Source organism: Suncus etruscus, chromosome 1 (genome assembly GCF_024139225.1).
Source record: "Suncus etruscus isolate mSunEtr1 chromosome 1, mSunEtr1.pri.cur, whole genome shotgun sequence".
Taxonomy (NCBI): domain Eukaryota; kingdom Metazoa; phylum Chordata; class Mammalia; order Eulipotyphla; family Soricidae; genus Suncus; species Suncus etruscus.
Genome location: NC_064848.1, coordinates 116,102,124 through 116,125,949, shown reverse-complemented (window position 1 = coordinate 116,125,949; position 23,826 = coordinate 116,102,124). Strand labels below are relative to the sequence as shown.

Genomic DNA, 23,826 nt, shown 5'->3' with positions numbered 1-23,826 from the left:
TGTAGAATGGCGTGACCGTGCTCCTCTGATTTCATTAGCTGTTCCTCTCTCTCCCTCTGATCAGTGCAGCACTCACCTGTGCGGTTTGCGAGGTCCTGGGTTGACACGTAGGGGAACCTGGTTAGCTACTGGTCTCTATCCCTCTGGGTGGGATGACACTCACCTGTGTGGCAAGCCAGGTCCTGGGTAGAAAAAGAAGGGAAACTGGTTAGTTGTTGGTCTCTCTCCCTCTGGGCAGGGTGATACTCTTCTGTGTGGTGAGTGAGGTTCCACCTAGCTTTCCATTCTGTTAAATTGGTGTGTTACTATAAAGATGGCACTATTAAATTAAATTGTCCAGAGATTCATAGCACTATTACTGAAACTATGAATTTTAGAGATGTATACTCAGCTGCCAGACTTCCTGAAAGAAGGAAGATCTAGGGGGAAGGTGCCCACACTCACTCTAAGAAGTTCCAATCCCCACCAGCTTTTTTTGCTTTGGGGACCATGGGTGTTAGTGCTCTAGGGCTAATCGTGTCTCTGCTCAGGGTGCTTGGAGGATGATAGGGGATGCAAGAGATCAAATCTGGGTTGACTGCATGGAGTGTAAGTGCCCTATGCACTGTACCATTGCTCCAACCTTATTTTTAAAAAAAGCCTCAGTGACATATATATTGGGTTTGACCTGCAGTGTAGACTGGAAGTCTCCAGACTTAATTTACTTAACACCCCTTTACAGGAAAAAGTTCTCCCCTACCCACCTACCCCTTCCTTCCCCTTCCCTCCTCCGCTCCATTTCCTTCCCCTCCCTTCCCCCTTCCCCTCTCCTCTCCTTTCCTTTCCTCTCTTCCCTCCTCTCTCTTCCCCTCCCTTCCCCTCTCCTCTCCTCTCCTCTCCTCTCCTCTCCTCTCCTCTCCTCTCCTCTCCTCTCCTCTCCTCTCCTCTCCTCTCCTCTCCTCTCCTCTCCTCTCCTCTCCTCTCCTCTCTCTCTTCCCCTTCCCTCTCCTCCTCTTTCCTCTCCTCTCCTCTCCTCTCCTCTCCTCTCCTCTCCTCTCCTCTCCTCTCCTCTCTCTCTTCCCCTTCCCTCTCCTCCTCTTTCCTCTCCTCTCATCTCCCTGCCCCTCTCCTCCCCTTTCCTCTCCTCTCCCTTTTCCTTTCCCCACCGCTCCCCTCTCCTCTCCCCTTTCCTCTCCTCTCCTCTCCTCTCCTCTCCTCTCCTCTCCTCTCCTCTCCTCCCTTCTCCCATCTCCTCACTTCCCTTCCTCTCCCCTCCCCTCTTCTTTCCTCTCCTCCCCTCCCTGTCCTCCCCTTCTCTCTCCCCTTCCCCTCTCCTCTCCCTCCCCTCCCTTCCTGCTCCCCTCTCCCTTCTCCCCTTCCCCTTCTCCCTCATCTCCCCTCCTCCTCTTTTTCCCCCTGCCCCCCCCCTTTCCTCTACTCTCTTCTAGAAAAATACATTAGACTCCATCCTGTGGCTTGTTATAATACTCTTGAGCGACTGTTTCACCTACTTTGAGAAACACTGATCTAGGCTGTTTGTAAAGTTATGTTTATATGCATAGCAAGATTTTTTTTGGCTACATTTTGTTTTATTATTTATCTAATCCATGATACTGTTTCGTGTTGCAGCCTCTATGTTTTTGAAACAGGCATTTGAAGGAGAATATCCTAAATTATTGCGTCTTTATAACGATTTATGGAAGCGTCTTCAACAGTACAGCCAAACTATTCAAGGGAAGTTTAATGCCAGTGGAGCTACTGATCCCTATTTTGACCTCCAACACTTGGAAGATGATACACAGGACATATTCATACCCAAAAGGCCAGACTATGAGTATGTTTGACTAGACATTTGTGCCATGATAAGGATTTTTTTCTTATATTTATTATGAATTATGAACTGGAAATTTATCTCTTAAGTAATTGTGATAATTATTTCTTTTATAACTTCAACTAGGTCAGACTTCAGCCTTAATTCAAAAGCCAGAATCTGTTTTAAATGGAAATACCAAATAAGATGAATGACTCAATAAGTGTGATCAGTACCTCTAAGTGGATATTGGATGTTTTTAAAGTAATATTCCAGGGGACCAAGGGCCACTTCTAGAGTTATTGGCCAGACAAGCTAAATGGTTCAATGCTTATGCCCCATGATTTAGTGCTGTTCAGGCCTAGAGATACTACTAGTCACACCCCAACAGTGGTGGAGGTTCCATGTGGTGCTTGGGATCCAACTAAGGGCTCTAGCATGTGATACACACCACCCCCACACCCTGTCCATTGAGCTATTATTCCAGCCTCTAATTAAAAGTAAAATATACCAATTATTATTTACTTGCATTATCATTATTAATTATATTTTATCATCGATGAAACAATGGCATAAATTTGATATGAAAGAAATGGTAGGACATAATTTCAGGAGAATAAATATTATACTAATATGGGTTCTCAAAAGATAGAGAAAAGCAACCAAGCCAATATTAACCCTGAAAAATCTCTTCCATCATCCATCCATAAAGTACAATTTGTATAGCCATTGGATGTCACACTGTGAAGCAAGAAACCATTTAATTAATTCAGAGCAGCAGCTAAATCAAGAGTACTATTTTCAATTTATATATAAGCACCAAATTAATAGATGACTTGTATACTTCTTTAACATTAGAATCATATATGCCATGATGAGACAGTCAGGTAGCAGATTCTTTTTGCTAATTTTGTAAGTAAGTGTTGATTAGATTCATGAGTGGTATTTAAATGCTCCTTTTTAAAGTTTTTTTCTCCTAAATACTTATGGTAGATGTTCATTGACTAGAATTAAAGGGCTTTCACTAGTAAAATTAAATGGCATGAAATTAACTTGGAATCATTGAATGAGACTATACTGTCTTTTTATTAACTCTATTATATAAACATAGAGCTTAGATAAGTAACAAAAGAGTGAACAGAGGATTGGGCCCATACTCTTGTGCTACAAAAATTGAATGTAAGATAACATTAAATGGTTTCTTGGCTTAGTATGAATTTTAGTCATATGCATGCACTTAAAAATATCTGAAAATATACTCAATAATGATAGTGATTTATCTTAGGAGGTGGAATTTTAATGTATTTTTTGTTTATTTACAGTGATTATATATTGTAGGGAAGAGGGTGCATTACATTCAATGGAGAAGGGAAAGATTCAACTTTTTTAAGGAAGTGTTTTGATAAATGGGACATCATTTATGCTTTTTTAGAAATCAGTTTAAAGAAGTAGTTGATGAAAAAGTAGTTAGCTCTTATTGTAAGAATTCAGAATGTAATGAAGGTAGTAAATTCAAATGCAATGAGTATTCTTGTTGTATTACGAATACTTTTTGCATTAAGAATACTTAAGTACTGGATTAAGAATATTAATTCTCAAAAGAATTAAGTTGTTGGGTTTTTTGTTTGTTTGTTTGTTTTTTTGGGGGGGTCATACCCAGCAATGCTCAGGGGTTACTCCTGGCTCTGTGTACTGAAATCACTCCTGGCAGGCTAATGGTACCATAAGGATGCCACAGTATAGAATCCAAGTCAGCCACTTGCAAGGCAAATGCCCTACCACTGTGCTATCACTCCAGCCCCAGAATTAAGTATTCTTTTGAGAAGTAAGATATCGAAGAAAACAAAACAAATTCAACCTTGTTAACTAAGCCAAATTCTATATAGAATATTTTGATGAACTTGACTGTTGTATTTCTTGCATCTAGGAAGTTTCTGAGAAATTGTAGAGGCTAGTAATATTCCTTGTTGGGAAATCTGAGATAGAGAGGAAGAAGGTGTATAGAAAGTTAGTTAAAAGTTGGATGTCAATCTTAAGAGATGTAGCAGTTCAAAATGATTATACAAATGAAGAAGCTCTTTAGCAAATCTAAAATAAGGCAAACTTAAAGTAAAGGTAAATTTTTTAATAAAGTAAAAATTTTAGAAAAGTTACTTGTTTTTGACTTTGTAGTCTCAGCAATCTTTGCAGCAGATTTGGAGAACAGTAAGTATTATTTACAATTAAGTGCTGAAATATCTGCAAAGTTTAGATCCTTACTGAGATTGGTAAACAACCAAAGAAAAATAGAGGAGAAAAATTACATAAATGTTTTAGATTTCAGAAAGCGCTTGAATAGTCAGACACTAGTACCTTTCCCCTTTGCTTCTGAACCTTCTCTATTAAGAAGTTGTTTTTAGGGGCCGGGTAGGTGGCGCTGGAGGTAAGGTGTCTGCCTTGCAAGCGCTAGCCAAGGAAGGACCGCGGTTCGATTCCCCGGCGTCCCATATGGTCCCCCCAAGCCAGGGGCGATTTCTGAGCGCTTAGCCAGGAGTAACCCCTGAGCGTCAAACGGGTGTGGCCAAAAAAAAAAAGAAGTTGTTTTAGTTAGCATGTTATATATGCATTTCTCCATCAGGATACATATATAAATAAAACTAAATCTGTTTCTTACTGGCATATACCAAGGACTTGGTAAATAGTATTCTCAGTAAAGGTGGGAAATTTTACAGAATGAAAAAGGTTTGTTTTTTGTTGTTGTTGTTTGTTTTGTTTTGGACCACACCCAATGATGTTCAGGGGTTACTCCTGGCTATGTGCTCAGAAATCGCTTCTGGCTGTGGAGACCATATGGGATACCAGAGGATGGAACCGCGGTCTGTCCTAGGCTAGTGCGCACAAGGCAGACGCCTTATGCCCAGTGTCACCGCTCTGGCCCCTGAATGAGAAAGTTTTGAGATAACTGTGGAATTATGTAAAACTATGAGAATTCTGACTTCTAGATCATACCAGTTGACCAGAAAGGGTGGGAAATGAAGACCAGATATATATAAATGTTATAACCAGATGTCATTCATGTTGCTATTTACAGTGAAGGGTGATTTATGTTTTAGTTTTCACTTTAAAAAAGCATTGGTGGAAGGGTCATAAATTGGTGATTTAGGAAGATAGATTGATTCTAGGAATAAGAGCAGGACGGGGAAAGAGTGGAGTGTAGAGCAGGTTAGCTGCTTCTCTTGTATGCAACTGACCCTTGTGCAATGTCTAGCACCTGATATAGTCCTCACTGCGAGGTTCGATCATTGAGAGAGAGAGAGAGAGAGAGGAGAGGAGAGAGAGAGAGAGAGAGAGAGAGAGAGAGAGAGAGAGAGAGAGAAGTAGGAGAGGGGAAGGGAGAAGAGCAGATAGAAGTAATGGCTATAAACGATTGTAATAGTCAAAGCCATAATATAAGACCTAATAGTTGAATTGTTAAAAATTAGGCAAGAAAAGAGTAGAAGGAAGTCATTAGTGAGCTAATAAGCATTAGTTGTGATAAATATTGTAAAACTCTTAATGGGGTTTTATTACATGATTGTGGGACTTTGACAAACACTTGTTATTTTTGTCATTGTTCTTGTTAAGGTTGATAAAACTTAAACCTGTACAACAATGGGTTTTATAGAGATAGCAGTTGTAGGTAAAAGGGTTGAGTGAGTGATATAGTCTCTCTAGACTTGTCTACACATACATGCTTTGATATTATTTGTAAATAGGATTTGATAGGATTTTGATATTATTTATAAATAGGATTTGCTGCACAGAGTCTAATTCCCAAATAGTATTTTTACTGCAGTCTTTTGCTTTCAAGTGACTATTTACTGAAGTCAGTGTTCACACATATTATGTTGCACTGATGCTTAGATGTTACATGCAAATTAAAATAATTATGTAGTCCTTAAGGAATGTTATAATAGGGCCCGGAGAGATAGCACAGCGGCGTTTGCCTTGCAAGCAGCCAATCCAGGACCTAAGGTGGTTGGCTCGAATTCCGGTGTCCCATATGGTCCCCCGTGCCCGCCAGGAGCTATTTCTGAGCAGATAGCCAGGAGTAACCCCTGAGCATCGTCGGGTGTGGCCCAAAAACCAAAAAAAAAAAGTTTTAGGGGCCGGGAAGGTGGCGAGGTTCTCCTTGCAAGCGCTAGCATAGGACGGACAGCAGTTCGATCCCCTGGCGTCCCACATGGTCGCCCCAAGCCAGGTGCGATTTCTGAGCGCATAGCCAGGAGTAATCCGTGAGCGTCAAACGGGTGTGGCCCAAAAACCAAAAACCAAAAAAAAAAAAAGGAATGTTATAATATATTACAAATATAATTATAAAATATTTTATATTTTAAATTAGTATATATTAATATAATCTTTTTCCCTATATAGTTATATTTTTTAAAAGGTTCTTATAGCTTTATCCAATATCATTTACATTTGTATAATTTTATAATTTTATATTTGATAAAATTTGTTCCACAGTCCAGAAAAAGCTTTGAAAGACTCTCTGCAACCTTATGAAGCAGCTTACTTATCAAAATCCTTATCAAGACTCTTTGATCCCATCAACTTGGTTTTCCCTCCTGGTGGTCGTAATCCTCCTTCTGCAGATGAACTTGATGGTATCATTAAAACGATAGCAAGGTATGAATTTTTATAGAATGGCATGCCACAAATGCTTTCCATTATTTATTAGTGATGTATGATAGCAGTACATTTTTAATTTATCTCTAATTATTTCTGTAATGAGTTTTGCAATTAAATCAAGCTTTGCAGTGAATGAGTGCACATCTAGTAAGTACTTGAGATTCCAATTAATAAAACGATTGAAATACAGTCTAAAAATAGTTCATTGTAATTATTCTTGTCAAGGATGCAAAGCAAACCTAATTTTTTATGTCATAGTAAATTTCTGATATTACATAGAAAAGTAAGTGTAGGAATAATTGAAGCTAAAGTATTGGGCTTAATTTTTTAAATCTTAAATCCAAAATTACTTTGTAATATAAACTAGATTATAAACGTCATTAGCTTACGTGTATTTGCTCTTTTAACCTTTCTAAGTAATTGTGACAGCTCTGGTAAGTCTCAGAAGGGAAGGCATCTTAGTGAAGGTGCCACCTGTACTTGCCAGCAATGTAATTATTCTATTGCCTTGAAACCATTTTCAGTTTGGTGGCTACCCGGGTTAATTTCAAGTTGAAACTATTGACTAGTTAGTTATAAACTATAGCTAACTAGTTATAGATAGCTAGTTGTCATAATACTAGGTTTGAACATTTGTCAACGAACATTTTCTCTAGTAAAAAAAGTAGTACAAGTCACAATAGAACTGTCTAGATTTCAAAAACCAAAAAAAAAAAGGGCCCGGAGAGATAGGACAGCGGTGTTTGCCTTGCAAGCAGCTGGTCCAGGACCTAAGGTGGTTGGTTCGAATCCCGGTGTCCCATATGGTCCCCTGTGCCTGCCAGGAGCTATTTCTGAGCAGACAGCCAGGAGTAACCCCTGAGCACCGCCGGGTGTGACCCAAAAACCAAAAAAAAAAAAAAAAAAAAAAAGAACTGTCTAGATTTATAATCTTAACTACAAATTTGAAGATAGTAGTAATTCTAAAGTATGTGGGAGTACAACCAAGAAAACAAAAATATAATATACAGAAGCATGTTTTGTTTTATTGAATCACTGTGAGATACAAACTTGTCGTGGTTGAGTTTTATTCATAGTGTTCCAACAAAAGCATATTTTCACTTGTAAACACATAAACAGTGTCCAAACTGTTCAACATATTAATTCTGTATTTCTCCATAGTTATCTTGACTTTCCAGAATACTAACTGTAGATTTTCATTGTCTCACTATCTAGTGCTATTACTATTACTGTAGTAGTAACTTAATCGTGAAAAAAGTATTCCTCTTTATTCAGCTTGCTCTCCTTGACCAATTAAACACATTTCATAGAAATATTGAAGAAGCATCTCTCTCATTCTATATGTAGTTTAGCAACACCATCATCAGAATAAGCTGGAACATGAGTCATACTTAAATTAACATTCTGTAGAATTTAAAAGTGAATCCTTAATAAAATTGTGTTCTATACCATAAAATATTATTTCTGCCACACACCGTGTATTTTAATATTTTAGGTAATTTCTTATTTTCTTTCTTTTTTTTGGTGGGGCACATTTTGAAATTATACCTGGGAGTGCTTGTTCCTGGCTTTGGACTCAGCCATGTCTTTTGGCTGTGATGAGGGAACCATATGTATTATCAGGGATCTACCCAGGTTGGCCTCATGCAGGACAAGCTCCATACCCACTGTGCTGTTTTTCTTACCCTTTATGCAACTTCATTTTTTTTTTGAAAGATAATTCTGCTTAGTACCAAGACTTACTTTGTTACTTCGGAGACAATACTTATTTTGCTTGCTTCCTATCTATATGTAGAAATCTCTGAAATTTTATATTTTGAATTTTAGCCACACCTGGTGGTGATTAGGGGCTACTTCCAGCTTGGTGCTCACAGTGCTTAGTGGCTCAGGCAGTGCTGGGGATTGAACTTAGGTCTCAGGCATTCAAAGCATGCACTTTACACTGTTGAGCCATCCAGTTCCCAGGCAGTTTTAAACTTCTAGTATTCCTTTTTATAGTCTTTTTCTATTTTGCTGTACATAGGGACCTCCTAAGAAGTGCTCAGGTAACGGGGGTCCATCCCCAGCAATACTGGGCCAAACTATACTGGAGTCATAAGTCCTTAGGCCAGTATTGCTGTACTCCTCAAGCCAGTTGTGCCAGATGCTACTAGGGCAATCTGGATGGTATTCAGTGTCCTCAGGGCTACACCCTGTAGTACTCTGGGTGGGACTAGGGCAGTGTGTAGTGCTACAAATCAAACTTGGATCCCAGCATATCCAAGAGAAATATCCCTGGCCACTGACAACCTCCTTGACCTTCCTAGGTCTTTATAAATTTTGTTTTTTCAGGGGCTGGAGAGATAGCACAGTGGTAGGTCATTAGCCTTGTATGCAGCCGACCCAGGACAGATAGTGATTTGAATCCCGGCATCCCATGTGATCCCCCGAGTCTGCCAGGAGTGATTTCTGAGCAGAGCCAGGAATAACCCCTGAGCGCCACTGGATGTGACCCAAACCCCCACCCCCAAAATTGGTTTTTCAATATTACCTCTCTTAAAACAAAACTTTCTTTTTACATTTACAAGCTTATTCAGGTTTTTTTCCCTTTAAGTTTTTTTAATTGTCTTCACACATACTAAATTTTGCATTTGTAGGCTTTACCTATTTTGAATAGATCCAAAATATATTGGTGCATACTCTTTTAAAAAGTTTTATTTTACAAGGAAGATATGATTTTGGGGGGGAGGAGGGAGTTTGGGCCACACCTAGTGATGCTCAGGGGTTAATCCTGGCTATGTGCTCAGAAATTGCTCCTGGCTCAAAGGACCATATGGGGTGCCGAGGATTGAACCAAGGTCTGTCCTGAATCGGCTGCATGCAAGGCAAATGCCCTACCACTATGCTATTACTCTGGCCTCAAGATATGATTATTACCACAATGAGATCAAAGTATAAAATAAAATTTAATGTAATGTATTTTAGATACCAGAGTAAGAAACATTTATGTAAGTAGGAATATGCATATTGTATTGTCAAATGATTAGAAATTCTTAATCTTCGGGACTGGAGAGGTAGCGTGGAGGTAGGGCATTTGCTGTGGAAGCAGAAGGATGGTGGTTAGAATCCTGGCATCCCATATGGTCCCCCGAGCCTGCCAGGAGCTATTGCTGAGCGTAGAGCCAGGAATAACCCTGAGTGCTGCCGGGTGTGATGACCCCCCCCCAAAAAAAAAATTTCTTAATTTTCATAGGTTAGAATCGTCCTTTATGATTTATTTATGATCATTTATTTGCCATTTCTTGGAGTTTTATTGGAGCAAGTAATATGAAGTAAATGTGCTTACGAAGAGGTGTGGGTGGGAAACTGGGGACATTGATGGAGGGAAAAGTCATATTGGTAGTGGGATTGGTGTTGTAACGTCATAGGCCTCAAACAGCGATTGTAATGGTATTTAAAAATAAACTAAAAATATAAAATAAATTTTGTATTTTATAACTTTTCTGAGAGTGTCAGTCAGTTCATATGTTCCAAGTAATTTGTGTTAAAGGTGAAAATAAACATGACAAATATTTTGTCAAGAATAAAATATCTTAAATTATGTATTAGTTATGATTTTTATATATTTATGTTAAATATATATGCTCTATAGGAAATAGCATAAATTGCCCTAATCTTTATTATTGAAACTGAGTATCTTTATGTATCATGTCTAGTTTATATTTTTAGCCTTTGTCCTTCCAAGGTCATCATTTCCATTCAAGAGCTGTCATTTCCTTGCAGATGTCTGTGATATGCAGTGTCTCTAATTGCACTTATCAGTATTAACAAGAATGCTACTTTAAAAATCTGTACACAATTTACTCTCTTAATCACAGCCTGAACTCACACATGATGTGCTTTTATTAATGAGAAACTGGTCATTAACCAAAGCATCTCAAAACACTTTTTCCTAATACTGAATTTAGGAGGGAAAATGAAATACTGCAACCGATTCTTGGAAGCAATCATTAAAATCTATAAAAAGAAATCATCACATTTCTTATTGCATTTAGGTTTATATGTTGCTCTTTACTTTGCTGATGAACTATGTTGCTAATAATTAAAGTCTGTTTTGTTTTCTCTAGTGAATTAAACGTAGCTGCTGTTGATGCAAATCTCACATTAGCTGTGTCAAAAAATGTGTCAAAGACCATCCAGTTGTATGGTGTAAAATCGGAGCAGCTTGTAAGTGATAAATCATTCTCTCTATACTTCCTTAATTCTGTTTTAAATTATTGTGTAATATTTAACTATAAATATTGAGTTGACTATTAGCTTAGTGGCATCTTTACTTTAGTGAAATTTTTAGTGTTTTTATAAATTGGAAGCCAGAAAAGGTACATTTATAAATGTATTTTAGGGACCAGAGAGAGCACAGCGGTAGGTCGTTTGCCTCGCATGCAGCTGATCCAGAACAGATGGTGGTTCGAATCCTTGCATCCCATATGGTCCCCCCACCACCCTGTGCCTGCCAGGAGCAATTTCTGAACTCAAAGCCAGGAATAACCCCTCAGTGCTGCCGGGTCTGAACCCAAAATCAATAAAAATGTATTTTAAAATGGTCCTCGTATACAAATTAAAATGTTTTAATATGTCAGAAGCAACTCTAATTTAACTGTAAATAATAGAAAATATTTACATTGTTAAAGGGCTAATATCCAAAATATGTAAAGCACTAGTAAAGCTTGTCAGCACAAAAAATAATGATCCCGTTCAAGAAATGGGATAAACATGCAGATACTTCCACAAAGGATATTTGTTTCCCCATGTGTGTATGAAATTATCAGATTATTTATTATAGTTATATATATGAAATAGATATATGAAATATTGTTAATTGTTACTTAATATCTGACAAGTGCAAATCAAAATGATAATGAGTTATCTTAGGCCAATTAGAATTATGTATAGCATAAAGTCTGGTAACAGCTGGTATTGGTGGGAATGTGATTAAAAATAAGGCACCCCGGGGCTGGAGCAGTGGTGCAAGCTGTAGGGTGTATGCCATGCACGCACTGACCTAGAATGGACTGTGGATCAATCTCCCAGGGTCTCAGCTATCATATGATAGTGATTAAAATAAAATATATGCACGGTTATGTTCATCGCAACACTTAGGGTTATGAAGTCAACTAATTATCCAATGACAGATGAATGGATAAAGAAGTTATGGCAAATATACACAATGAAATGCTATATAGCAAGATACTGTTTACTATACACTGAAATAAACAGATCTATTGCAAATTTAGAAACTCAAAGCGTTCATAGTAAAATGTGCTTACAAATAAATATGACCATATTTACTTAAAGCTCCTGGATTAGATAGGTCTTAAATACATACATTACCATGTAAAAGCAAGACCATGAAGTTAATGTAAAAATGAGAAAAATCACTAAATTGCCAAAATTACAGAAAAAAAACAATGAAATGAAAACTAAAAGTTAAAAACCTAAGGAATCCAACAACGCAGCTTTAAAAATAGGTAACACTAATGTTCATTTTCAAATGTTTTTGAAATATATTTTTCTAGAATGCCATTTATAAAATGACAATCTAAAAATGTACACTTGGAATTTCAAAGCATCCCAATTTGACTACTGTTATCACCTTAGCCCCAAACTTTGAATAATGCAGGTAAAAAGCACAGACATAGGAAAAAAAACATTCCAAGGATACATTCATTTCAGAAAATGCATTTACTGCTTCCAGGACCTTTTTAAGGCCCACAGTCAGAATTAACAATAATCATTTTTTCTATTTTCATCCATTATCTTTCAATGTGAAGTTAAAGATGAATAAATTCTTTGAGCCCATAATAGAAAGATCAGCACTTCGTTTTATTATGACATTTATAGTTGTGTCATTGGTACTGCTCACAGTTATATACAAGGAAATAGATATAAAATGTTCAAGTATTAATTTCAATTCAGTGCTTCTGTTTTAAAAGCTTCATTTAACATATTTCATTGGTAGTACAAACTAGTCACTTCAAATATCTTTCCCACCTACTTCTGATTTATATATCTCTATCACTATATATATATATAATTCAGTAGACACTAAAAATGCATGCAGCTGCATTGTAAGGGGCTTGCTCTTGACTTGTATAAGCAGGTTCATCATTCCAGCTTGTGAGTTTGCCTATTACCCATTCATGCTCAAGTATAGTAGATATATTTACAAAATATGCTATACAAAATAGACTGGAAACCAGAGACCAAGTTAGGTTTCAAGTATATTATGTAGCAGCAAAACATTAGAAAGGTCTTTTATTCAACATTTTAAATAGAAAACTTGACTTTACAGAGATTGATGAAAATTGGGTAAATATCTTTTTTCCTCCTAAACATTTTATGGAAACATCTTTATAATATTCATTGTTTAAAACATGGTTTTGCTATAATAGCATTCACTATTATATTCATTAGTTTATTAATTAAAGTGATGGAATTTCTTATTAGATGAATTCTAATAAATTCTTATTAGATGTTCCCACCTTAGGACAACATATAAGGAGGAGTCAGCAAAAGTATAGAGTATTTGGTTTTCTAGGAGGGGACAATGGTATTAACATTTATTGCCTTCAGTCAACTCTCCTAAGATGAAAATATCTAATAAGGACATTAGTTGTCAAAATTTTGGGGGGGGTCACACCCAGAGGTGCTCAGGGGTTACTCCTGGCTATAAGCTCAGAAATCGCTCCTGGCAGGCTCAGGGGACCATATGGGATGTTGGGATTCGAATCACCATCCTTCCGCATGTAAGGCAAATGCCCTACCTCCATGCTATCTCTCTGGCCCCTAGTTGTTAACTTTTTAATTTTTCAGGAAAGTCTTTGGGAAAATCAAAAGATGTCTATAATAAATATTTTAGTGACTAGTTATTATTATTTAAATGGACTGAGAGACAGAAAAGGGGGTGGCATGAGTGGTGTCAGGAGAGAGGAGGAGAATGAACAGACTTCTCCAGAAGGGATAAAGTTAAGAGTACACATTTCAGGGCCTGGAGATATAGCACATTGGTGTTTGCCTTGCAAGTAGCCAATCCAGGACCTAAGGTGGTTGGCTCGAATCCCGGTGTCCCATATGGTCCTCGTGCCTGCCACGAGCTATTTCTGAGCAGACAGCCAGGAGTAACCCCTGAGCACCGCCGGGTGTGGCCCAAAAAACAAACAAAAAAAAAGAGTACACATTTCAGAGTGAGATGCACACAAATCTCTTCAAGTTAGAGAACGTTGGATAGAGACTTTTAGTAAAACTTCTAGGTGGGAGCACTCTAGTGCCGTTCCAAGGGAGCTCTTGCAGTGATGCTTCTGGTGTATGGCCTGAGAGTTTTGCAACTGCACAAGAGATCATAAGGCGATACCCAACATTGCTCAGAGACCACCAGATACTACACCTGGCAAATCTGGGAGAGGTTGCTATGCAGTGGTAGGGTTTCAGTGAAGGACTTTATGCATGCCAGTACGCATTCCAGCACTTTAAAAGTTATTTGTATATATTCTTCCACATATGTAGTAGAACTACTTTTTCCTACCTCTTTATTTTAATATTCTGGAATATTGTAGAGTATAACTGCAATTATGTAATGTCAGATATTTATAAATCTGAAATTGTTTTATTATGACATATTTCCTATTTTCTAAGATTTTTATGTTATTTATTACCAAAGTAATATATTGTACAAGCCTATAGGAATAGATCCTTAAATTGTTCTCTAGTTCTTAAGTAGTACCAAAGGATTCATTTCCTTAAAATAAAGGTAGGACCATAAAAATAATTACCATTATTAAGCATTTATAGTGGCATGTATTAGACAAATGCATTATCTAATTTTTTCAAAACAATTATTTGAAATGGAAGGATTAATATCTGTCACTTCAAATTTCAGAAATTGAATCTGAGAAATTAGTAGCATGCTCAATATAGATTGCTAAATACAGATTGCTAGTTAACAAGTGTTGAAACTAACATTTAGATGCAGATTTGACACTCAACAAAACTTAAAAACCCTCCTAATTCTGTTTTGTACTTCAATATCCATGTATTTTTCTTTTTTTAGAAAATATATACCTTTTAAAATTACTTGCTTTACAATATACTATAGTAATTCACTTCTATTTTTAGATATATAATATAATAACATGTATACATATAAATAAATATTGTTGTGTATGTAAATATTTTGGGGGATTACTATGTTACCCTAAACTGATTGGTGATTGTGCCCTACCCTAGGGTGTGACCTGGCATTCTGCCCCCACCCTAGGGTAGGACCTGATTCTGCTTTCACCATTGGTTGGTATCTGATCCCACCATTGGGTGGGACCTGACTCTGGAGTATAAAAACAGGAGTCTATGGAAGGCTGGGAGCTTTTGCTGGCTGGGACTGAATCTGAGTCTTTGGACTTCAGTTTTGCCCATCCGAATAAAGCAAATATTTCCACGAGCCTGATTGTCTGCGAGCTGTTTACCCGCCGTTTCACCTCAGAACCGTGGGCTAGACAGGGTGGCAGATGCGTACTCCGAGCTGGAAGAAAAGGGCCTCATTCTCCATCCCACCATCAGTCAACCTCTTCAGGGGCTGACTTGCTACATAATGGCGCTCCGAACTTTGACCTGAATCCTGGACCCAACAAAACAGCGAATATGGTGAGATTTCTGCTTTTCAGTTTCATTTTGGCTCTTTTCGGGTGCACTAAGCCCAAAACCCTGGGCCACGTGCAACAATGTTCAAAGATGGCCATAACCCCTTCTAGGGGAAAAAGGGCAACTGAAAGAAGGGAGGTGGAAGCTTGCATCACCTCCAGCCCAGGCCCAGAACTAAGACTTTGTTACAAGAAACAAAAACCTGGGCCTCTTCAAAGACTTATTAAAAGTCTAAATTGGAAAAGGAGGAGAAAAAAGACTATTGAAAATGGACTGATTTTCTGAGAATGACCTGCGGCTTGAATTTGGATTTCGACTTTGGAAATTTCGGACTGAACTTTTAGTTTAAATAACTTTGAACTTTGAACATCCAAAAGCCCTCTGCAAAAAAGCTGTGGCCGAGAAAAACCGTCCAAAGTAACGCCCGGAGGGAAAAAGCAGCTGGGCTCGGCTCGGCTGGACTCGGCTTGGCTGGGCTCAGCTTGGCCCGGAAAAGCGAAAAACCTGGAATCCATCCTCCAGGTCACAAAGATAAAACAGCAGGAGCGAACCGGCAGCGGGCAGCGAAACCTGCGACCTCATGGTCTACAGAACCGTTTGCGGGGCCTGAAACTGAAAGGAAGCCACGTGGTGAGATCAGTGTGGGACAAACCAGCAAGTTTACAGAAGCCACGTGGTGAGATCAGTGTGGGACAAATTAATCATTTTTAGTATAGGAACTAAGCGGGTAGTCTTATATTTTACTCATAGTTGGTGATGGGATAAGTTTTAGTTAAATGGTGGTTAAAAATAAAAATAAAGGGAGGTAATACAAATTAGCCCATTTAAACATCTAATTTCTAACCACCTGCATCTTTGTCTTAGTCATTTTCTTTATAATTTAAATGTGTTTTGTTGTCTTTCATAGTTAATATTTTCAATTGCAAAATGTTTTACTGTGTATTTTAATGTACTTAGCCTGTTTTTAAAATGTATGTTATGCATGTATGCTGAAGTACTTGTGTATAGGAAAGGTATAGGAACAATAAAGTTCCCCCAATATAGTTTGAGTATAGAAACATAAAAGTTCCGGAATAATGCTTGGTAAAAAAGCATTAATAGAATTTTAGGTTACAGGTGTAAAGTATATTTTGCAAAAATATGTTTTTGAAAAGGGCTGGTATATTAATTTTCACTTTATTACATTGCTGCATGAAAATATTAACCCACCTTTGGCTAAAGGTGGAGTCAAAATTACAAAAGGCTCTTTTTATATTTCAAAAAAGGAGGAAATGTAGGGTACTTATCTGAGACCCACCCATTTCTGGGAGGGGTCTTGGGAACCGGATAATAGGTGTGACTTTACCTGCAAGACCCGGCCCATTCCTGGGAGGGGTCTTGGAATAGGTAGATAAACCCGGAAACCAGGGGATTAAGGTTCTTTGCCTTTTGGCGCTGCTGGGTGCTCTGAGGAAGATGGCTGAAAGGAGTTTAGATGCAGGGCCAAGAATAACTATTGCTTAAAAGGTTATGAGATAGGCCGCTCACATGTGGTGAATAGGGCATGAATAAAGTTAATGCTTCCTGATGCCTGTCTCTGGATGAGTCTGATTCCGCCGTTCACCTAACCTGGGACCCGCCAGCTAGATGGGGGATGAAGCCACGTGGCCGGGGCCTAAGAACCAAGGCCTTTATCCATCACCATCCAGCTCCATCTTTAATTATTTGATTCTACAAATATAATATTCTTTTTCATAAAGATACTGGTCCTTTCATAAATTCTCTTATTGTAATCAACTGCACAGAGCTTATGTTCAGACCATTAGCTTTCATTAGCTTTGTTAGAATGCAAGCATTCAGAGCTTATCCATCAACAGTAAATAGCAAATACTTAGCTGGTTTCTTACTTTCATTTAGAAATAGTAAGAATTTTTGGGCCGGCAAGGTGGCACTAGAGGTAATGTGTCTGCCTTGCAAGCGATAGACAAGGAAGGACTGCGGTTTGATCCCCCGGCATCCCATATAGTTCCCCCAAGCCAGGGACAATTTCTGAGCACTTAGCCAGGAGTAACCCCTGAGCATCAAATGATCAAATGAGCATCAAATGGCCCATAAAACAACAACCAAAAAAAAAAAACCAAAAAGCAAACAAACAAAAAAGAAATAGTAAGAATTTTGCAGTAAGCTTACCTTTTGGGTTGGGGTAGCCTCCCAAATAGTGCTCAGGGGCATAGCAATCTGTTGTGGTTATTCTCTGCTGACTGAACCTGATGGAGTCGGTGCAAAGTTCCAAGGATGCAGTGCTAGAAAACATCAAGGTTGCTACAACTTGGGGCCTGAGAGATAGCATGGAGGTAAAGCATTTGCCTTTCATGCAGGAGGACGGTGGTTCGAATCCCGGCATCCCATATGGTCCCCTGTGTCTGCCAAGGGCGATTTCTGAGCGTAGAGCCAGGAGTAACCCCTGAGCGCTGCCAGGTGTGACCCAAAAACCAAAGCTAAAAAAAAAAGGCTGCTACAACTTGAAGGTTTCCATGATGCCAAAGTGTACAGAATCATATGGTACTGAGGGTTAAACTTGGGTTGTGTACAGGCCAGAGCTGCACCCCTGTATTATTTCTCTAGTTTCTAGCATTGGATTCTTACATGCAGGATATAAATAGTAAGATTTATTTTGTTTTTAAAATGTATTTAGTCTAATGTCATATGAGTATCAAGTAACTAAGAGCTCTCTGAAAATGATCTCTCATAGAGATCATTTTAGCAGTTAGGGCATTTGTTTTGCAAGTGGCCAACCTGGATTTGATCCTTGGCACTTCATATCCTCCAAGCAATCCCAGGAATAATTACTGAGTGCAGAGCCAGGAGTAACCCCTGAACATTACTGGCTGTGGAAAAAAAAATCTTATAAAAACAAAGAATATCAGTGATTTTAAAATTTTCATGAAAGTTTTAAAATTTCTTTAATAGTAAATAAATTTATTATGTAATAGTAATGCATTGGTAATTTACTTGTATAATTCTGAAGTGTGACCTTTACCAGAAAAAGATACTGCATAATCTATGGAAAAATTAAATTATTGTTTTCCTTATCCTGTTAATAGGAAATAAAAACTGTAATGTAAAGAATTAAGATAGCTTTATAATTTTATATTTTGTTGATTTTGTGATACCTACTTCTATATGACCATTAAATATTACTTTTAAATGTAAATTGTTAGGACATTTTCTAATAGTGATTGTATATAGTTTCAGGTAAAAGGACATATAAAACTTAGTGTAAATGTCAAATGTTATAAATTGTGAAAAACAGATTGGCATTTAATTAGATTGCAGACCATTTGAAACAATAATAGGAATGACATTTAAAGGGAGGTTTCCACTTCAGTGCAAGGCCAGTAGCTGTGTATGAGGTCAATAGTTCTAGATGCGGTAAGGCTTTCTTTTAAACTTTGTGGAAATGCACTTTATTCTTTGTATAATTTCATAAGTAATTTGGAGATTTGACATTTCTATAGTAGAATAAAATCTATATGTGTGATCTTTAAATGATGATAAAGAAACAAGTTAGTTAAAACTTTTTAAGATTTAAAAAGGATTATATAATGATATTTAAATGTCATCTACCTTATAGTGATCCATTAAGATTGAAGTAAATAAATGATTCAAATTATGAAGTTCTTGGAAGAATTTTATATTATGTGCAAGCAAGTGAAACATATCAGTAGATTCTCTTGTATTATACTTGTATTAGTCATAAATAAATATGTAGTGTATAACTTTAACCCCTTCCTCATTCCCTCATTCCCTTGTTCCCTCATTCCCTCCCTCCCCTGGCAATGCTTAGGGGTTAGTTTTGGCTTTACACTCAGGAAATACTCCTAATGTATTTCCTCCAGGAGAAATAGGGGGTGCCAGCTCAGCCACATGAAAGGGAAGCACTCTGCCTACTCAAAGCCCCACTCTTTATTCATATTTTGGGGAAGTGGGTTGGGCCCACACAAAGGGTTATTTCTGGATCTGCATTCAGAAATTACTCATGGAAAGCTTGGGACCATATGAGATACTAGTTATCAAATTTGGTTTGGTCACATGGAAGGCATCCACTCTTGATTCTTTAGACAGCCTTCATTTCTTTCTTATTTTCTTAACTTGGATTACTTTAGGATACTTTCTTTTTTTGTGTGTGTGTGTGTGGTTTTTGGGTCACACCCGGCAGTGCTCGGGTTATTCCTGGCTCCAGGCTCAGAAATTGCTCCTGGGAGGCACAGGGGACCATATGGGACACCGGGATTCGAACTGATGACCTCCTGCATGAAAGGCAAGCGCCCTACCTCCATGCTATCTCTCCGGCCCCAGTATAATTTCTTAAGAAACTGGTTTTGTAGATTTCTATTATTAATATGCTGGTCTTTCTCTGACATGTATTACTTAGCATAATGTCCTCAGAGATCCTGTCAAGTTTTCACGAATGGCAGAGCTTTCTCTTTTTTTTTGTTTGTTTGTTTTTTTTGTTTGTTTGTTTGGGCCACACCCATTTGATGCTCAGGGGTTACTCCTGGCTAAATGCTCAGAAATTGCCCCTTGCTTGGGGGGACCATATGGGATGCCGGGGGATCAAACCGCGGTCCTTCCTTGGCTAGCGCTTGCAAGGCAGACACCTTGCCTCTAGCGCCACCTCGCCGGCCCCAAGCTTTTTCATTTTAATGGTTAATTCAATACTGTGCATTTTTGTTTGTTTGTTTGTTTTGTTTTTGGGTCACACCTGGCGGTACTCAGGGGTTACTCCTGGCTCTACACTCAGAAATCGCTCCTGGCAGGCTCGGGGGACCATATGGGATGCCAGGATTCGACCCAGTGTCCAGACTCTACATGCAAGGCAAATGCCCTACCTCCATGCTATCTCTTCGACCCCCCAATACTGTGTTGTTTTTAATCCATCCATTTCTCTGTGGAGACTTGTTTCTTTTTTTGACTATTTTAAATTATGCTGCAAGAATCATGGAAATGCAGGTATTTTTCAAGATAGAATTTGTTTTCTTTTTTGTTTTGTGTTTTTTGTTTGTTTGTTTTTGGGTCACACCCCAGCAGTGCTCAGGGGTTACACCTGGCACTGCTCAGAAATCGTTCCTGGCTCAGGCATGGGTCCATATGGGATGCCAGAATTCGAACCACCATCTCTTCTAGATTGGCTGTATGTAAGGCAAACACCCTACTGCTGTCCTATCTCTCTGATCCCCATCATTTGTGGTTTTTTTAGATAAATTTCTAGAAAGGAAATTGCTGAGCTATATGGTAATTTTATGTTTATATTTTAAGGAGGCTGTAATTTTCTCTGTAGTTGTAGGACCAATTGATATCAACAATGCATGGGAGTCCTATTTCTCCACATCTTCTATGACAAGTTATTATTCATTTCTTGATAAACTATTCTAAGGGGTGTGAGAGTATAACTAATTGTGATTTTGATTTAATTTTAATGATGATCCGTAATATTGAACATCTTTTCATAAACTCATTGTCTGTTGTGCAGGAGAGATAGTACAGATGCTGTGCACTTGCCTGGCATATAGTTGATCCTCGTTCAATCCCCTGCACCACATATAGTTCTGACAACCAATCCCTGAACATAGATCCAGGAGTAAGCTCTGAGAACGTCTGTGTCTGGCGCCTAATTCCCAAAAAAGAAACTAAGTCCTTTCCTAGAATTTCTTGCAAACCCACTTAATATTTTTGAAACTGTGACTTTAACTCTAAATCATGCTGGCCCTTCTAGAGTATAAAGAACTTTGCCTACACTCAAGTGTACGCAAGTGTAAGCCATTTAGAAGTTGAACACCAAAGAAGGAATTCTAGATTAAAAAATTGAATGAAATATAAGAAATAAAAGAAAGTACAATTGGTAAACATTTAGGTAAATATAAGCTGGAATTATATAAAATAAGAAATAATGACTAATTTGGACTTCAGATCAAGATATAGTTGTATATAATTTCACATTAAAGTTTTGTTTTGTTTTGGTTTGGTTTTTGGGTCATACCTGGCAGTGTTGAGGGGTTACTCCTGGCTCTTCACTCAGAAATCGCCTCTGCCAGGCTTGGGGACCATATGGGATGCTGGAAATTAAACCACCATCTCCTGGTTGGCTGCATGCAAGTAAGTGCCCTACAGCTTTGCTCTCTCTCAGGCCTTTACATTAAAGTTTGAAATAGGAAAGAGCAGTGAATTGTGTTTTATTCATTATTTTATCAAAACCCAGTTCCTCTGTATACAGGGCATGTGTGTCTTTAACTAAGCTACATCCTGACGCAAAGGATAATGAATTTTAAAGCATTCTGAAATGCATATATTTCTCTCAGAATCTATAAGACCTTATATATTTTGACTTAAATTAAGTAACTTTAACTATTACCACTTAAAAGAATAGAAGTAGAACATATAAATTCTAAATGAATTGATAGAAAAAGGGTTTTATAAAATACTAACTTAATAAAAATCTTAAAAGTATACATGATATCAGACCAGAGTGATAGCCCAGCAAGTGGAGTGTTCACCTTGCACACTGCCAACTGTTGTTTGATCCCTGGTATCCCATATGGTCCTCCAAGCTTGCCAGGAATAATTTTTGAGCTAATGCCAGGAGTAACCCCTGAGCACTACCTGGTTTGACCCCAATACAAAGCAAAAAAAAAAAAAAAAGTATACAATGAGAATAACATAAAATAAAAACAAAAATGGCACCCACAAAAAGTTTAGTTACATGGATTCCAGTAACTGATTTCAACATTAATGATTTCAGTAAATGAGTCACAGCAAATGAATTGATCATTGACATTTCTTCACTTGAAAAACATTAGTTGGTCAATATATAAATCTAGCTTTGTATGATACTATCTATACTATATTCTATATGTATTCATAGATAGAGTATCATCGGACAACTGTTCGGTAAACTCTAATACAACATATTAGCATCAAATAATCAGATAATACAGGCTCTAACCTGTTAGACATTAGGCAGACTACAAAATGAGTAAAAGAATGATAGACTAGGTAGATGTAAATAAAAGAATAGAATTAGAAAAAAAATAACTATCAGGGTAGAAGGTTGTAGGGATTTTATGGTTTATCAGGCTACAGTAGAGTAATACCCTCAAGATTCTTTTGCAGGAGCCAGAGTGATAGCATAGCTGATAGGGCATTTGCCTTGCATGCAACCAACCTATGTTCAATCCCCAGCATCTCATATGGCTCCCAGAGCCTGCCAGGAGTACCCCTGAGCACCTCTGAGTATTCCCCAAGACCCCTCCTAAAAAGATTATTTTGCAGAAATTTAATTTCATTTATGGTAGATACAGATGCAAAGTGACATGACAGACTTTGCTAAATAAATTGAGAATTATTTAGATAATCATTGTCCTCAGATACATAATTTACCTTTTTTTCTGGTTTGACATTATAAACACTTACCTTAAAATAATTATATAAATGAAGCTTCATTGGATTAGAGCTAAGTAATAAATAACTTAAGGCCTTAAGTTTATCTTTAGATTACAAAGAATGATACCTAGAGTATGATAGATTTAATTTTATTATCATTTGTATCAAATCTGTAACATTTGATATAATCTCAAATACACATATATGAACAAATAACTTCCAAAATTTTTATTAGCCTGAATAGTAGAATGAGAGAATTGTAATCTTCAGTATTCTTGATGTTAATGAGTTACAATTTTCTTAAAAAATTTTGGTTAAAGTGCAGTCTGTATTAAGTTTAAATTACACTAAGTCAAAGAGACCTTCTCTTCACGTATTTATGAATTTTTTTGTTGAGTTAGAAATTAGAAATTAGTTGTAGTATTCATTGCTGGAAAATAAAATAAATATCTCAATATACCTGACAGTAAACAGTTTTTTCTTTATCAAATAAATAAAAATCTGCAGCCATATAACACTAAAATTAATTAACAAGGCCAATGTTTAGGAGCCAGTGATTAGTGTCATGGGTAGGTGGAAGTTCCATCTGTTCTTCAAAAGTACAAAGTCCTTTGAAGAAAACTAAAGCAAAATCTCTAAATTATCTGTTCTTTCCAAATTGTGTTTGTCTTCCCCTCCCCCTAGATTTACCAAATCCTGTGTGACTGGTAGATTGATATTTAAAATAGGGATGGGAGAAGATCTAGAGGAGGCTAGAAAAGGTAGGTTAATTTTAAAAATTTGTAATAGGAATACAGGGTGTCTGAATTATACAGCTTTGAATTATAAAAGCTATTATTTTGTTTTTATATGCTTACTTTGCACATCTTAAATAAGATTTGATTTTGTTTTCTGCTTTTGTGTAAACTGTCCAGAAAGAGACCTATCTCAAGCTGTGTGTATCATCTCTGTGGTAACAGCATTAGTGTGATGTCAGATGTAACATTTACCATTGAATCTGTCCTATGTTTTAATGTTGTAGCCTAATTTTTAGGTAAGATAATAGGTTGTATGGGACTGAAGAGATGGTACAGAGGGTAGAGCATTTGCCTTACATGTGGCTATCTCAGGTTCTATCCTGAGCATCCCATATTCCGTGAACCCCACCAAGGATGTTCCTGAACACATAGCTAAGAGTAAATGGCATATGGCCCCCAAACAAAGCACATTATAAGATCACAGATTATAATTGCATCTTTGTTTTTTTTTTGTTTTGGGGCCACACCCATTGACACTCAGGAGTTACTCCTGGCTAT

The 23,826-nt window shown here is 37.5% G+C and overlaps 1 protein-coding gene across 1 annotated transcript in view; it reads left to right on the top strand.

Annotated features, from left to right (window-relative positions):
• The window catches only part of COG5 (component of oligomeric golgi complex 5), a 262,931-nt gene that overhangs the window by 185,596 nt on the left and 53,509 nt on the right, over nucleotides 1–23,826 (top strand). The window contains exons 12-14 of the mRNA XM_049783180.1: nucleotides 1,609–1,813; nucleotides 6,275–6,436; nucleotides 10,546–10,645. Coding sequence (XP_049639137.1) covers nucleotides 1,609–1,813; nucleotides 6,275–6,436; nucleotides 10,546–10,645 — 467 coding nt within the window. The remainder of the gene's footprint in view (nucleotides 1–1,608; nucleotides 1,814–6,274; nucleotides 6,437–10,545; nucleotides 10,646–23,826) is intronic.